The 15,171-nt window shown below is 47.0% G+C and overlaps 1 protein-coding gene across 7 annotated transcripts in view; it reads right to left on the bottom strand.

Annotated features, from left to right (window-relative positions):
- Positions 1-206: 206 nt before the first annotated feature.
- The window catches only part of LOC119954105 (fermitin family homolog 2), a 168,522-nt gene continuing 153,557 nt past the window's right edge, over positions 207-15,171 (bottom strand). For 5 of the 7 annotated variants that reach the window (XM_038779006.1, XM_038779042.1, XM_038778998.1 and 2 more), the window contains 4 exons: positions 5,734-5,754; positions 5,084-5,208; positions 2,356-2,497; positions 207-1,378 (listed from right to left, as the gene is read on the bottom strand). In XM_038779006.1, the coding sequence (XP_038634934.1) occupies positions 1,205-1,378; positions 2,356-2,497; positions 5,084-5,208; positions 5,734-5,754 (462 nt within the window). In that variant the 3' untranslated portion in view covers positions 207-1,204. The remainder of the gene's footprint in view (positions 1,379-2,355; positions 2,498-5,083; positions 5,209-5,733; positions 5,755-15,171) is intronic. The other 2 variants (XM_038779049.1, XM_038779032.1) reach the window with 1 other exon arrangement.

The raw sequence follows: 15,171 nt of genomic DNA on the forward strand, positions 1-15,171 counted from the left end.
TGCCATTAGCACAAATTCTTATATGCAGACATGGCTGATCTGGACAGTGTTTCTGCTACATTAGTATTCTGCTTGACAGTTCAGCTGTAAAATCTAGTTGCCTATATTCCCCTAGTGAGTTACCTGCGCAAGACTAACATGTCACTGCTTGTCTACAGTGTTGACCACAAACCAAACTTTATTTTGAATAAATAATCAGAGAGGCATTTTAAATAAAAGATTTAACTTTTATTTAAAATAAATGCATTTATACAGGTTTTCAAAACAATGTTATGCTCCACTGCTTAGGAGCCTGTGGCACAATTTTCAGCTAGCTGTTACAATGAAACATGATATAATTAAGCAAGGCTCAAAAAATTAATTTTCTTTTAATAAATTTTTACTGTTACCTATGCCTGCAAAAGCATATCAAACAGAATACATTGTAAGCACATTCTTTAACTGATTTGTGATGCCATAGTTTAAAAACTGTACAATTATATAAAACTTGTGTTTTTACATTAGTTACATGAAAAAAAACAAATACTTCATATAGGAATTACTTCATGATGCAGTGGAAAGATTTTATATCTCAAAAGAAACAAAGAGGTAACTAATGCTGGTGATTAAAACGGCTTCACATAATACTATAAGGTGTAAAAAATAGATTGGCAATATAAACTACAGTTATGTAAATGAAACTAATAACCAGACATTTGGGTAAGCAAGCTAAAACAATGAGCTGTGTTTTTTGATTCCCAAACAAAATTATCTTCATATTCCAAGTATCTGTGTAGTCCGGGATTTGTTTCGGGCATTTTTGTCTTAAAATGTTTTTGAAGTTACAAACAGACATGCACAAGTTTATTAAATATTCGGTGTGTTTTGTTTTCTGCCTTTGACATTAAGCTTTGTGGATAGCTTACAGATCATACTATTTGTTTCAAGACTTTTACTTTGAAACAGATTTCTAATGAAAGGTCTATCAAGTTTGCTTCGTTGGTTGGGGAGAACATGCCATTTCCAAAACTGCGGTAGGCTGTTTGGTAGCTGGTTACTGTTAGTGCACATACAGTGTTAACTGATCTGGTAACTAAAAAGAGTCCATGGTAAAAGGTTACAGTACGAGGCGCTTGCTGGAATAAGCAGCATATGTTGAGTAACAGCACTCATATCTAATAAAGGCATTTTAATAGCCTGAATATATCTTTCAATACATTTGCTGTCACATCCAACCACTGGTAAGCTTAAAGAACATATCTTCATCCAAGCTTTCGTTCTGATCTTTAGCCCGCGTCGACAGGAAGATGTAACCACCAATGAACTCGTGAACTACCTTGCAATCGACATCGCCACAGATAAAAGAAAGTCGAACGTCATCTGCAAACTCAACAGTCACCTAAATATAGGCAAATAAAATGCAATGCATTTACAACAGCTACAGGTTTAATATATTTTCCTCTCTTCACTAGGTCGGGCAGATTACAAGCTTTTAATGCAAAATATGAATTCTAATCTTTAGGTGCCCTTAGAACAAAATCACTTAAGCTAAAAGACTTTCTTTACAATGGGTTTTGTTGCTTGTTTTTGATCAAAAGTTAAGGTATGATTAACATGCATTGTGACTTTTATTGAATATAAATGCTAATATGCTGCTTATCCAATAACAATTTATCTGCAAAAGTCAAAAGTTTGCTCTCTTTTTCAGGTTGTTTTCTATTTCTTGCATCTCAAAAGTAGGATAGCACAATTAATTATTTTTGTAGATCAAATGGTTTCCAACCTTGAAATATGCTCCATAATGTATCTAACAATGGAATATAGTTTACATCAATTTTCACTTTCAAATGTTTGCTTAATTGCAACTTAAAATTTATAACCAGATGCCAATCTGATTTTGCTGTTTCTACACACGAATGCTTTTTAAAAAAATGATTAAATTTTTTTTAATTTTAATTAAAAAGAGTACCCAATTCCAATTAAGGAGCAATTTAGCGTGGCCATTCCACCTAACCAGCACATCTTTGGATTGTGGGGGTGAAACTTATGCAGACACGGGAGAAGGTGCAAACTTCACACAGACAGTGACCCAGGGCCGGGATTCGAACCCGGGTCCTCAGCGCCTCAGTCCCAGTGCTAACCACTACACCATGTGCCGCCCCTTTCTACACATGAATTCTGATCCATTTGATTGCCTCACATAACCACTGATCAAATTTAACTATCCAAAGTAGTGATAATCCAAATTATTATAAACTTAGTTTGCCAAGTTTCAAGTAATAATCATATCAGTGTCACAAGTAGGCTTACATTAACACTGCAATGAAGTTACTATGAAAAGCGTAAAGGACTCAGTGCAGTTCTAATTAATCATACCATTTTGATCTCCCAATTTACATTCCACTGTTTCATGTTGCTGAACCTCCAGGTCTTGATTGCATCTCCTGTGCTTGAATCCATCCTGATCAACCTATTGTAGGCTATGCCAATCAGATCATCTTTCTTACTTCCTTGAAATCTAATGTGCAACAAAAATGCAATGGATGGAGCAAACAATTTTTTCAGACCACTTAACACATTCTACATGAAAGCCCATATTTTGCAACCGTCTAACGGCAGAATAAAGTGAATGATTTTTTGAAGACGTTCAACGTTTGTTTGCATTGAATAATGCAGCAAAACATCAGGCTCATAAAAAGCAACTGAACTACATGTCTCCAAGAATATAAAAGAATGCATAGCACAAGATCATTACCCAATTTTAAAATATCTGGTCTGTTGAGGAAAATATTAATAGAAAGATATTAGAATTGCTTGTCCTAGATCACAATTTTAATACAGATAACAGTTTTAAACAAGAGACTACATTGCTGCTTTTTATATAGAATTTTAAAAAATTGATCTAGAATAGAAAAAGCAGTGCATTCACTCACATATCAGTAGAATTTATTTTTGCTGCTGAAGCATTAACACATTTACAAACTATTTAAAAACTGAGCATTTGCAATAACATTTTCATTTGCACAGATTTTTCACATTGAAATAATGGGCTGGGTTCTTCCGCCTTGCCTGCCGCAAGATCGCCACGGGAGAGGTCCATTGACCTCCGGTGGGACTCTCCGATCACCATGCAGGCGTGGCCAGAGAATCACCCAACGTTTCAAGAAACCCATTTGGGAGACAGAGCTGAATTTTAAAATATTCACAACCATGCTAGTACAAGAAAGTGAATCAACAGAAACTTCTAGAATACAATAAAGCAGTCATTTACCAAAAAAATGATTCACTTTACTGCCTACAGTAAAATCATGAATGGTAGCAATTACTGTATTTAAACTGGTAAGTGATATCCCAGGGAATTTCCAGAGGATATATCTCTGAAAAATGCATTTAAGTACTTCATTTTTGGGTCACCTCATGATTGACCTTTCTAATGCAATTACTTGGAGTGTCAGTATTTTGTGTTCTTTAAAGATAATCTGCTTCTCAAGTAGTTTCCAAAGGAGAAAGGGGCAATATCTAGGTTAACTGTCTCCTCACCCAAGATTATATTTTTATTAATGGCTAAAGCAGTGATCAATCTCACCAACACACAATTTATGGATGACCCAAATGCGCAGGTTTTCAAAATTCTGTGCCAACAACTAGGAAGATGTATACTTCCAGGCATTGGCCAGTGCAATGCAAAGCAGCCGGCCAATGGGAAACACATAACAGATGCCAAGGACAGATATTGCTTTAATTTCTCCCACATAGAGAAGGTACTTGACTTCCAGCTAATAATTAGAAACTGCAAAGAATACAGCCAGATTTAATAATAATAATAATAATAATAATCTTTTATTGTCACAAGTAGGCTAACATTAACACTGCAATGAAGTTGCTGTGAAAATCCTGTATTCGCCACATTCCGGCGCCTGTTCGGGTACACAGAGAATTTAGAATGCCAATTCACCTAACAGCACGCCCTTCAGGACTTCTGGGAGAAAACTGGAGCATCCGGAGGAAACCCACGTAGACACGGAAAACGTGCAGACTCAGCATGGACAGTGATCCAAGCCGGGAATCGAACTTGGGACCCTGGCGCTGTGAAGCAACAGTGCTAACCACTGTGCTACCGTGCCGCTCATACCCTGCCAGTGTTCTGTCTAGGGGAACAAAATGTCTAGTTGTGAGAAAGTGATAATAATAATGATAATCTTTATTAGTGTCACAGATCTTTATTAACACTGCAATGAAGTTACAGTCAACATCCCCATGTCGTCAAATTCCAATGCCTGTTTGAGTACACTGAGGGAGAATTCAGAATGTCCAATTCACCTAACATGCACGTCGTTTGGGACTTAGTGGTAGGAAACCTGAGCAGTCAGAGGAAACCCACGCAGACACGTGGAGAACGTGCAGACTCCGCACAGAGTGACCCAAATCGGGAATTGAACCCAGGTCCCTGGCGCTGTGAAGCAAGTGTTAACCACTGTGATGTCACCTTCTTGACACAGGTAGGAATATAAAAACTGTCAAATTTATTCAGAACAACTCATGGCAATTCGGTAGTTAATTATGTGTTTGCCAAGATAGGAGATTATATAAAATGGCTTCTGATGGAATTAGTGAAAATGTAGTCTCATAGCAGCTATAGACTCGTGCAGAAGATGGGACGGGTTATTTTCCTGCATCTGTCTGGGCCAAATGGTGGTAGGGTGGTAGAATGTTCATGTCTACTAAAATACGATATGGATTTAACACTGGTTATTTAAAATCCAGCTAAAACCCATTTGAAACAAAGCTAATCAAGATCCAAATTTCCTTCAAAAGATGGCAATGCTAAACATAAAACTAACCATTTCAGAGACAACTATATGGTATTCGGTAGGGAAAGATAAAGATGATTTTTTCCCCATACTAATTGGTCGTCTATAGTATTACACACATGAAACAGATTACACACATGAAACAGATGAAGAACCCTCATTGACACATTCAAATTGATTTCATGGTAATTTCAATGACTGCCAGGAAAGATCTGGCACAGGTCCTTGCATTCAAAAACTGCAAGCCTTGCATCTCATATCTTTTAAATTTAGTACAGATATAACATTGTTACCTTGCAATGAAGTGTGTGATACCAAATTCAGGTAGTGACTGCCAAGCCTGAATAAACCTCATCTTTGCTTCAATGAGACTCATCTGAGCTACATTCTGATGGGCCTCAAGAATTCTGGCAGAGATCTGGAAAAAAAATGCCCAATTTTAATTGTTACTTGCCTTAGCTACGGATATCAAAACATCACTGAACAAAGGTAAAAAAGGAATGGCACAAACCTGAGTAAGGTTAAGAACAGACATATCTAGGTCTAGAAGAAGTTAGTTTTCTTTCGTTAAAGAACACAAGAGCACCAGAAAAAAACTTCCACTGTCACATGATCAAACAGGTCAACCAAACTGGTAGCTGCACATTCATGTAAACAGTCTCACAATTCTGTTAAATACCTTTAATCTCAGGATTCATTTCCCAAGACATTTTTTTAATGTCAAGAATGGAACACACTTTAATATCAATTCTTTAGTGTCAGATTTTATTAAAATTGCTAAGATTGTAAAATTCTCATTTACTGATTGTCCTTTGTCTCCAAGTTTGGATCCAGTGGAGGTTTTCACTTCAGTATTGACATTTAACATTTCTGACACACAAAGATGCCCACATACACACAAAAAATATTTCATCCCATCACAGTGACTGAACTGTCCACTTACCAAGTCCCTTACATAGCCAGGCTGAAGAGGGCAGCATGAAGAGCGAAAAAGGAAGTTGAAAGAAAATGCAGTGAGAATAAGGTAATAAAAGCGCAAAAACAGCTTTTCACACCCATCCATCTGCCTCCCACCACTCATGAAAAAAAAAACCTCTTAAACAGATGAAATGAATTACTGAAATCATATAGGTCATTTAGCCAACATCTATAAAGATTTGAGTGCATAAAATCTGAAGTAAAAACGTATGAAAAAGTATCAACCCAAATCTTGGTGCTGTAAACATGATTTGATTCCCAAGTGGTTAATAAGTTTAGGGGGAAATATACCATAAACTTACCATTTACAAATCTAAAAGATTTGCATTAGTTTGAAACTATTTAACTCGTAACCTAAGCACACTATAAAACAGTAATAACTGAATGACTATTAGAAAACTATAACTGAATGAAATGAATAGACCAAACATGTCAGCACCGTAACACATCGGAAGAGAGTTACTGGGAAAAGCCCCTAGTCGCCACATTCCGCCGCCTGTTCGGGGAGGCCGGTATGGGAATTGAACCTGCGCTGCTGGCCTTGTCTGCATTACAAGCCAGCTGTTTAGCCCACTGTACTAAACCAGCCCTGTTACAACCATCTATTCTTGGCTCATGGACCTCGGGGAATACAAAAGTAATTTGTGTACAAATATAGTTTTATCCAAATTGCTATGTACTCATGCACATCAAGGAAATCACAGTAGATTAATATTCTGTAAATACAAATAAATAGAACTATGAATACAAAAGAAAAACTATGATGGAGAATAGGACTGCTCGGGCATGAAGGAAGGATTATAAACGAGAAGGTCGCAAGCAGGACGGATATTGATTTTTAAAATTGGAATTTTACAAATGAGTGTAATAGTGTCCATGTGGGTATATTGAAAAAGATATGGAACAATTGAGTGAAATATAGTAAAGGAATTGGCTTTTTAAAAACATGAGCAGAAATCAAAAAGTGAATGTGACACAAGTACTGGAGGTAGCACATGCTACTCTTCTGAAAGAAACCAGCAGCAATAGCAGAGAATCCGGTCACAAGTTTTAAATTTTCAGGGCAGCACGGTGGCGCAGTGAGTTAGCACTGCGGCATCACGGCGCCGAGGTCCCAGGTTCAATCCCGGCTCTGGGTCACTGTCCCTGTGGAGTTTGCACATTCTCCCCGTGTTTGCGTGGGGTCAGCCCCCACAACCCAAAAGATGTGCAGGGTAGGTGAACTGAACACACTAAATTGCCCTTCAATTGGAAAAAATGAATTGGGTACTCTAAATTTATAAAAAATAAAAATAAAAAGAATTTTTAAATTCTCCTTAAATAAGCAAATTCTGTCATTGAGGTAGCCAATATAACATCCTTTCCAGGAGGCAGAGATAGGTAAATCAGAGATAGGTAACTATGGACCAAACAGTTGTTTGTGACCATTTAGAAATGCTGCATGTAAAAAGGATAGTCAGCAAGGATTTGTTAAAGGCTTATCGTGATCAACTCAACTAAGAGAGGTTTGTTTGAAGAGGTGACTGGATAAATGGAATACAGCCCATATTGGTTTTCAATAAAGTGTCAAGAGGTTTATTAGAAAGAAAATCATGCATATAGTATGAGGAAATTGCAACATGGATAGAAAATTAGTTACTAGACATGAAGCAAAGCTGAGGTAAAGGGGAGGTCTTGGGATCAAAGTACACATACATGGGTTTGGATGCAAGAAACAATATCGAAATTTGACAAACAGCACTGAGAACTTCAAATGCTTCAAGACAACAGACCAGTCCGTGGAATTTATAGAATGGATGCATATGCAATTTAATGCGGGTAAATGTGAGGCAACATGGGCGGGATTCTCCAACCCACGCCGGGTCAGAGAATCGTCGGGGGCCGGCGTCAATCCCGCCCCCTCCGTGTCCCGAATTCTCCGCCACCAGAGTTTCGGCGAGGGCGGGAATCGCGCCGCGCCGGTCGGCGGGATTCTCTGGCCCGCGATGGGCCTAAGTCCCGCCGCTGTCAAGCCTCTCCTGCCGGCGTGGATCAAACCACCTACCTTACCGGCGGGAGCAGGCGGGCTCCGGGGTACTGGGGGAGGGTGCAGGGTGATCTGGCCCCGGGGGTGCCGCCATGGTGCCCTGGCCCGCGATCGGCAGGCAGGCCTGTGCCGTGGGGGCACTCTTTTCCTTCCGCCTTCACCATGGTCTTCATTCACCATGGCGGAGGCGGAAGTGACCCCCTCCCCTGCGCATGCACGGGGATGACGTCAGCAGCCGCTGACGCTCCAGCGCATGCGTGGAATTCCGCCGGCCAGCGAAGTCCCTTCGGCCCCAGCTGGCGTGGCGCCAAAGGCCGTCCACGCCAGCCGGCGGAGCAGCAACCACTCCGGCACGGGTCTAGTCCCTCAATGTTAGGGCTTGGTCCCTAAAGGTGCAGAGACTTCCACACCTTTGGGCGGCCCTACGCCGGAGTGGTTTACGCCATTCCATTACGCCAGGACCCCCCGCCCTGCCGTGTAGGGGTGAATCCCGGCCCATATTTTGGAAGAATCACTTGGATTGGGCAGCACGGTAGCATAGTGGCTAGAGCAATTGCTTCACAGCTCCAGGGTCTCAGCTTCGATTCCCGGCTTGGGTCACTGTGCGGAGTCTCCACGTTCTTCCAGTGTGTGCGTGGGTTTCCTCCGGGTGCTCCGATTTCCTCCCACAGTCCAAAGATGTGCAGGTCAGGTGGATTGGCCGTGATAAATTGCCCTTAGTGTTGGGTGGGGTTACTGGGTTATGGGGATAGGGTGGAGGTGTGGGCTTGGGTAGGGTGGTCTTTCAAAGTGCTGGTGCAGACTCGATGGGCTGAATGGCTTCCTTCTGCACTGTAAATGCTATGATTTGGAGTATTGTAGGTGAACAGAGACAGAGACCTGGGGTTTGGCTCAAGTAGATTGCTTGAAAGGGCAAATAAAAAGTGCCCAACGGAATTTTTGATGTACAATTTTTTGAAAAAAAAAAGTGGCATTGACTAAAAACGTAATGACATATTTATGTCTTATTGTAAGGGCTTTAAAGCCATAGAACACAATATAAATTCAACTTGAAGAGATCAGGACTAGGAAACTTTAATATAGTAAAGTAAAATAATGTGAATGTTGCAAATCCAAAATAAATACGTACACAGGAAATAAGTGTGGCACCATCTGTGGAGAGAGAGAGAGAGAGAGAGAGAGAGAGGGAGAGAGAGGGAGAGAGAGTGCATGCGCAAGAGTCCTCGACTTTACGACATTAAAGTTACAATGAATGTCACTGAGTAAGTTTATAAATCGACCCCTGTTGCAACTGTACAACACTCTTTTGACTTTATGATGCCACGGCAGCGAACAAATGGTCTTTACCAACCTCAAAGGGTGAATTGCTTCTCAGGTACAGTCTTTGAAAGTGTAGGCACTATTTACATCATGGGAAATACACTACTGCAAGGCAATTATATTGAAGCAAGATCTCATAAACCTTTCACTATTCAGTGAACATACAGTATCGCGCTTCAGTTCGGGAACCAAACCCCTATTTAAAACATTGTTCCTATGGTAAAACCAGTTCAGACTTCCAATGTTTCAACTTACAGACAGGTTTTCAGGAACCAACTGTGTCGCAAGTCTGAGAACTGTCCGTGTTTCCATTGGAAGAGGAAAATCTTGTTATGAAGAGCGATTGCATGAATTGGGCGAAATTAATTCCTCTGGTTGTAAGGGTGTGGCTGGAAGTGAGGTGCATGGAGGTCAGTGTTGAGGGTCACAAATTGTCACTGTGGGTAAAGAGAAAGGTTTCAGAATGATGAAGAGGGATTTTTGGGTCCAAGGCCAGAGTCTACCAGGTCGGGCCTGTTAATGATATGCTAACGGTATTACTGTACAATTTGCATTCCCATGCCGGTGCGTGGCATGGAAGGCATTCACATTGCTATTGAGCAGGAATATGGCGCTCTGTTGGGAACCCGGCGCTGACCACGATTTTTGGCTGATGTGCAATCCTTAAGGGCAGCACAGTAGCATAGTGGTTAGCACAGTTGCTTCACAGCTCCAGGGTCGCAGGTTTGATTCGCGGCTTGGTCACTGTCGGTGCGGAGTCTGCACATTCTCCCCATGGGTTTCCTCAGAGTGCTCCGATTTCCTCCCACAGTCCAAAGATGTGCAGGTTAGGTGGCTTGGGCACGCTAAATTGCCCTTAGCTAAGGTGGGGTTACTGGTTTACAGAGATAGGGAGGTGTGGGCTTAAGTGGGGTGCTCTTTCCAAGAGCCAGTGCAGACTCGATGAGCCGAATGGCCTCCTTCTGCACTGTAAATTCTATGATTGTATTTTTTTTTTTAAATAAATAATTTTTATTGAAATTTTTACAAAATACAAAATATAAACATCTTAACTTTGTTAACATACAACCGCGGTAACCCCCCATGACCAGTACCCCCCCAGCTCCAAGAGCAACTTCAAACAAAAGGAAAGAACAAAAACAAAAAAAATGAAGAGAAAAACAAAAGAGAAAAAAAAAAGAGAGAGACAGCACCCTCCACAAACCCATGTGCACAGTTCTCCCTCCCCCCAATCCTTACCCCCCCCCCTGGCTACTGCTGCTGTCGGCCTATTTCCCTACCGTTCCGCCAAGAAGTCCAGAAAAGGCTGCCACCGCCTGAAAAACCCTTGTACTGATCCCCTCAGGGCAAATTTCACCCTCTCCAATTTAATGAACCCCGCCATATCCGAGATCCAGGCCTCCACGCTTGGGGGCCTCGAATCCTTCCATTGGAGCAAGATCCTCCGCCGGGCTACTAGGGACGCAAAGGCCAGAACACCGGCCTCTATCGCCTCCTGCACTCCCGGCTCCACTGCAACCCCCAAAAATTCGAGTCCCCAGCCTGGCTCGACCCTGGATCCCACCACCCTCGACACCGTCTTTGCTACCCCCTCCCAAAACTCCCCCAACGCTGGGCACGCCCAAAACATATGGGCGTGGTTCGCTGGGCTCCCCGAGCACCTAGCACACCTGTCCTCTCCCCCGAAAAACCTGCTCATCCTCGACCCAGTCATGTGGGCCCTATGCAGCACCTTGAACTGTATGAGGCTAAGCCTCGCACAGGAAGAGGAGGAATTCACTCTCTCCAGGGCATCCGCCCACGTCCCCTCCTCAATCTCCTCCCCCAGCTCCTCTTCCCACTTCCCCTTCAGTTCCTCCACCGAGGCCTCGTCTACCTCCTGCATTACCTGGTATATGTCCAAGATCCTCCCTCCTCCGACTCACACCCCCGAGAGCACCCTATCCCGCACCCCTCGTGGGGGCAGCAAGGGGAACCCCTCCACCTGCTGCCTGGCAAACGCCCTCACCTGGATGTACCTAAACATGCTCCCCGGGGGGGGGGGGGGGGGGGGGGGGGGGGGGGGGGGGGGGGAGTCCAAACTTCCCCTCCAACTCCCCCAAGCTCGCGAACCTCCCCTCCACAAACAGGTCCCTCAACCCCCTGTGCCAGCTCAGAAATCCGCCATCAATGCTCCCTGGGACGAACCGATGGTTCCCCCGTATCGGGCCCCCCATTTCTCCCCTGTGCCGTCTCCATTGCCCCCGCCACCGCCGGGCTCGTGGTATACCTCGTTGGAGGGAGCTGCAACGGCGCCGTTACTAGCGCTTCCAGGCTCGTGCCCACACAAGACGTCACCTCCATCCTCTTCCACGCTGCCCCCTCCTCGTCAGCTACCCACTTACGCACCATCGCTGCGTTGGCCGCCCAGTAGTACCCACAGAGGTTGGGCAACGCCAGCCCCCCCCTATCCCTGCCTCGCTCCAGGAACACTCTTCGAACCCTCGGAGTCCCACGCGCCCACACAAATCCCGTGATACTGCTGTTGACCCTCCTGAAAAAGGCCTTCGGGATAAGGATGGGGAGGCACTGGAACAGGAACAAAAACCTCGGGAGCACCGTCATCTTGACGGACTGCACTCTCCCCGCCAGTGACAGCGGTAACATATCCCATCTCTTAAACTCATCCTCCATCTGCTCCACCAATCTTGTGAGGTTGAGCCTGTGCAGGGCCCCCCAGCTCCCCGCCACCTGGACCCCTAGGTACCTGAAACTCTTCCCTGCCTGCTTCAATGGGAGCCTACCAATCCCCTCATCTTGCTCCCCCGGATGCACCACAAACACCTCACTTTTGCCCAGGTTCAGCTTATACCCCGAGAAACCCCCGAATTCCCTATGAATCCTCATCACCTCCAGCATCCCCCCCACCGGGTCCGCCACATACAGCAACAAGTCGTCCGCGTACAACGACACCAGATGCTCCTCCCCACCCCGCACCAGGCCTCTCCAGTTCCCTGACTCCCTCAGTGCCATGGCCAGGGGCTCAATCGCCAACGCGAAGAGCAAGGGGGACAGGGGGCATCCCTGTCTCGTCCCCTGATGCAGCCGAAAGTACTCCGACCTCCTCCTATTCGTGGCTACACTTGCCATCGGGGCCTCGTAGAGCAGCCTCACCCACCGGATAAACCCCTCCCCGAACCCAAACCTCTCCAACACCTCCCACAAGTACTCCCACTCAACCCTATCGAAGGCCTTCTCCGCGTCTAACGCCACCACTATCCCCGCCTCCCCTTCCACAGCCGGCATCATAATGACATTGAGGAGCCTTCGCACGTTTGTGTTCAGCTGCCTTCCCTTCACAAACCCCGTCTGGTCCTCATGTATGACCCCAGGCACACAATCCTCTATTCTAGTGGCTAGGATCTTTGCCAGCAGCTTAGCATCGGCATTCAGCAGCGAAATCGGCCTATATGATCCACACTGCAGAGGGTCCTTGTCCCGCTTCAGGATCAAGGAAATCAGCGCCCGTGACATAGTTGGGGGCAGAGCACCCCCCTCCCTTGCCTCGTTAAAGGTCCGGACCAACAGGGGGCCCAACAGGTCCAAATACTTTTTATAGAATTCAGCCGGAAACCCGTCCGGCCCTGGTGCCTTCCCCGACTGCATGCTCCCTATTCCTTTGACCACCTCCTCCAGCTCGATCGGCACCCCTAGTCCCTCCACCTGCTCCTCTTCCACCCTCAGGAATCGCAACTTGTCCAAGAAGCGCCCCATTCCACCCTCCTCCACCGGGGGTTCAGACCGGTACAGTTCCCCATTGAAATCCCTGAAGACCCCATTGACATCTACCCCCCTCCGCACCACCTTCCCAGCTCTATCCATCACTACCCCAATCTCCCTGGCCGCGTCTCGCTTCCGGAGCTGGTGCGCCAGCATCCTGCTCCCTTCTCCCCGTGTTCATACATCACCCCCTATGCTTTCCTCCACTGGGCTTCCGCTTTTCTGGTCGTCAGTAGGTCAAATCTGGCCTGAAGGCTACGCCTCTCCCCCAGCAATCCCTCCTCTGGGGCCTCCGCATATCTCCTATCCACCTGCACCATCTCCCCCATCAGTCTTTCCCTTTCCCTCTGCTCCCCCCTCTCCCTATGGGTTCGGATGGAGATCAATTCCCCCCTCATCACCGCCTTCAATGCCTCCCAGACCGTCCCCACCCGAACCTCCCCGTTATCATTGGCCTCGAGGTATCTCTCAATACACCCCTGGACCCTCCCGGCCACCTCCTCATCAGCCAGCAGTCCCACCTCCATGCGCCAGAGCGGACGTTGGTCCCTCTCCTCCCCCAGCCCAAGGTCCATCCAGTGCGGGGCATGATCCGAAATGGCAATGGCGGAGTATTCCACTTCCTCCACCCTCGTCACCAGCCCCCTACTCAGGACAAAAAAATCAATCCTCGAGTAGGCCTCGTGTACATGGGAGAACTCAGGACAAAAAAAATCAATCCTCGAGTAGGCCTCGTGTACATGGGAGAAAAACGAGTATTCCCTGGCCCTTGGCCTCGCAAACCTCCAAGGGTCCACCCCCCCCCAATCTGGTCCATAAATCCCCTCAACACCTTAGCCGCCGCCGACCTCCTACCCGTCCGGGACTTGGATCGATCCAATGGGGGATCCAGGTCCGGATTGCGGCCCAACATACGTCGCATGAACCCCGCATCGTCCCAATTTGGGGCATAGACATTCACCAACACTACCCGCTCCCCCTGCAGCCTGCCACTCACCATCACGTACCTCCCGCCACTGTCAGCCACCACCTTCAACGCCTCAAACAACACCTTCTTCCCCACCAGGATCGCCACCCCCTTACTCTTCTCATCCAGCCCTGAGTGGAATACTTGGCCCACCCACCCCTTCCTCAGCCGGACCTGGTCCATCACTCTCAGGTGTCTCTCCTGGAGCATGGCCACATCCGCCTTCAGTCCCTTCAGGTGCGCAACTACTCGGGCCCTTTTGACCGGCCCATTCAGCCGCCTCACATTCCAGGTTATCAGCCGGATCCGAGGGCTCCCTGCCGATTAGCCATACCCCATCCCTTGCCCACCCCCGGCCAGCGTCCCACGCTCTGCCAGTTTCCCACAGCGGCAACTCCCCCCCTCCAGCACCCCCTGCGTCTTCCAGCTCCTTCCTGACCGTTTCAGCAGCAACCCGGTACCCCCCCCCCCAAAGGCTAGGACCCCTCCTAACCACGCCCCCCCTCTACAGCACTCCCGTGAGCCAGCTAACTTCTGCTGACCCCGGCGGCTCCCGCCCTACTTTCGGCTCCTCCCAACGTGGGACTGCCCCATCTCCATGGTGCCCGTCAACGAGTCCACCCTACCCCGCTCCTGCGCGGGAAGAGGAAACCCACCCCCTCCCTCTCCCAGCACGGGAACCCTGCAGAAAGCCCGCGCTTTCGCCCTGCCGGGCCCCGCCTCCTCCAGGGCCACTCCCATTGTCAGTCCCCCCCACCAGCTCCCCGAACACCCCGTTTACCCCTCAGTCCGAACCTGTCCACCCAACCCCTGCTTGAAAACCCATACAGAAAACACCCGTACGACATCACCCCACCCACCCTACGGCCACCCCACATCTTACCCCAAACCCCGTAAATACAAATACAGTATAAATAAATACAGTATTATACAGCATCCCCCATCCGGGGGACCCTCAGTTTGAGTCCAGTTTCTCGGCTTGCACGAAGGCCCACGCCTCCTCCGGGGACTCAAAATAGTGGTGTCGATCCTTATAGGTGACCCACAGACGCGCCGGCTGCAGCATTCCAAACTTCACCTTCCGTCTGTGGAGCACCGCCTTCGTCCGGTTAAACCCGGCCCTCCGCCTCGCCACTTCCGCACTCCAGTCCTGGAAGATCCGCACCTCCTTGTTCTCCCATTTGCTGCTCCGCTCCTTCTTGGCCCACCGGAGCACACACTCACGATCCACGAACCGGTGGAACCTCACCAACACCGCCCGCGGCGGCTCGTTCGGCTTGGGCCTCCTAGCCAGAATTCTGTGGGCCCCCTCCAACTCCAGGGGCCCCTGG

The sequence above is a fragment of the Scyliorhinus canicula genome, chromosome 2 (genome assembly GCF_902713615.1).
Source record: "Scyliorhinus canicula chromosome 2, sScyCan1.1, whole genome shotgun sequence".
Lineage (NCBI taxonomy): Eukaryota > Metazoa > Chordata > Chondrichthyes > Carcharhiniformes > Scyliorhinidae > Scyliorhinus > Scyliorhinus canicula.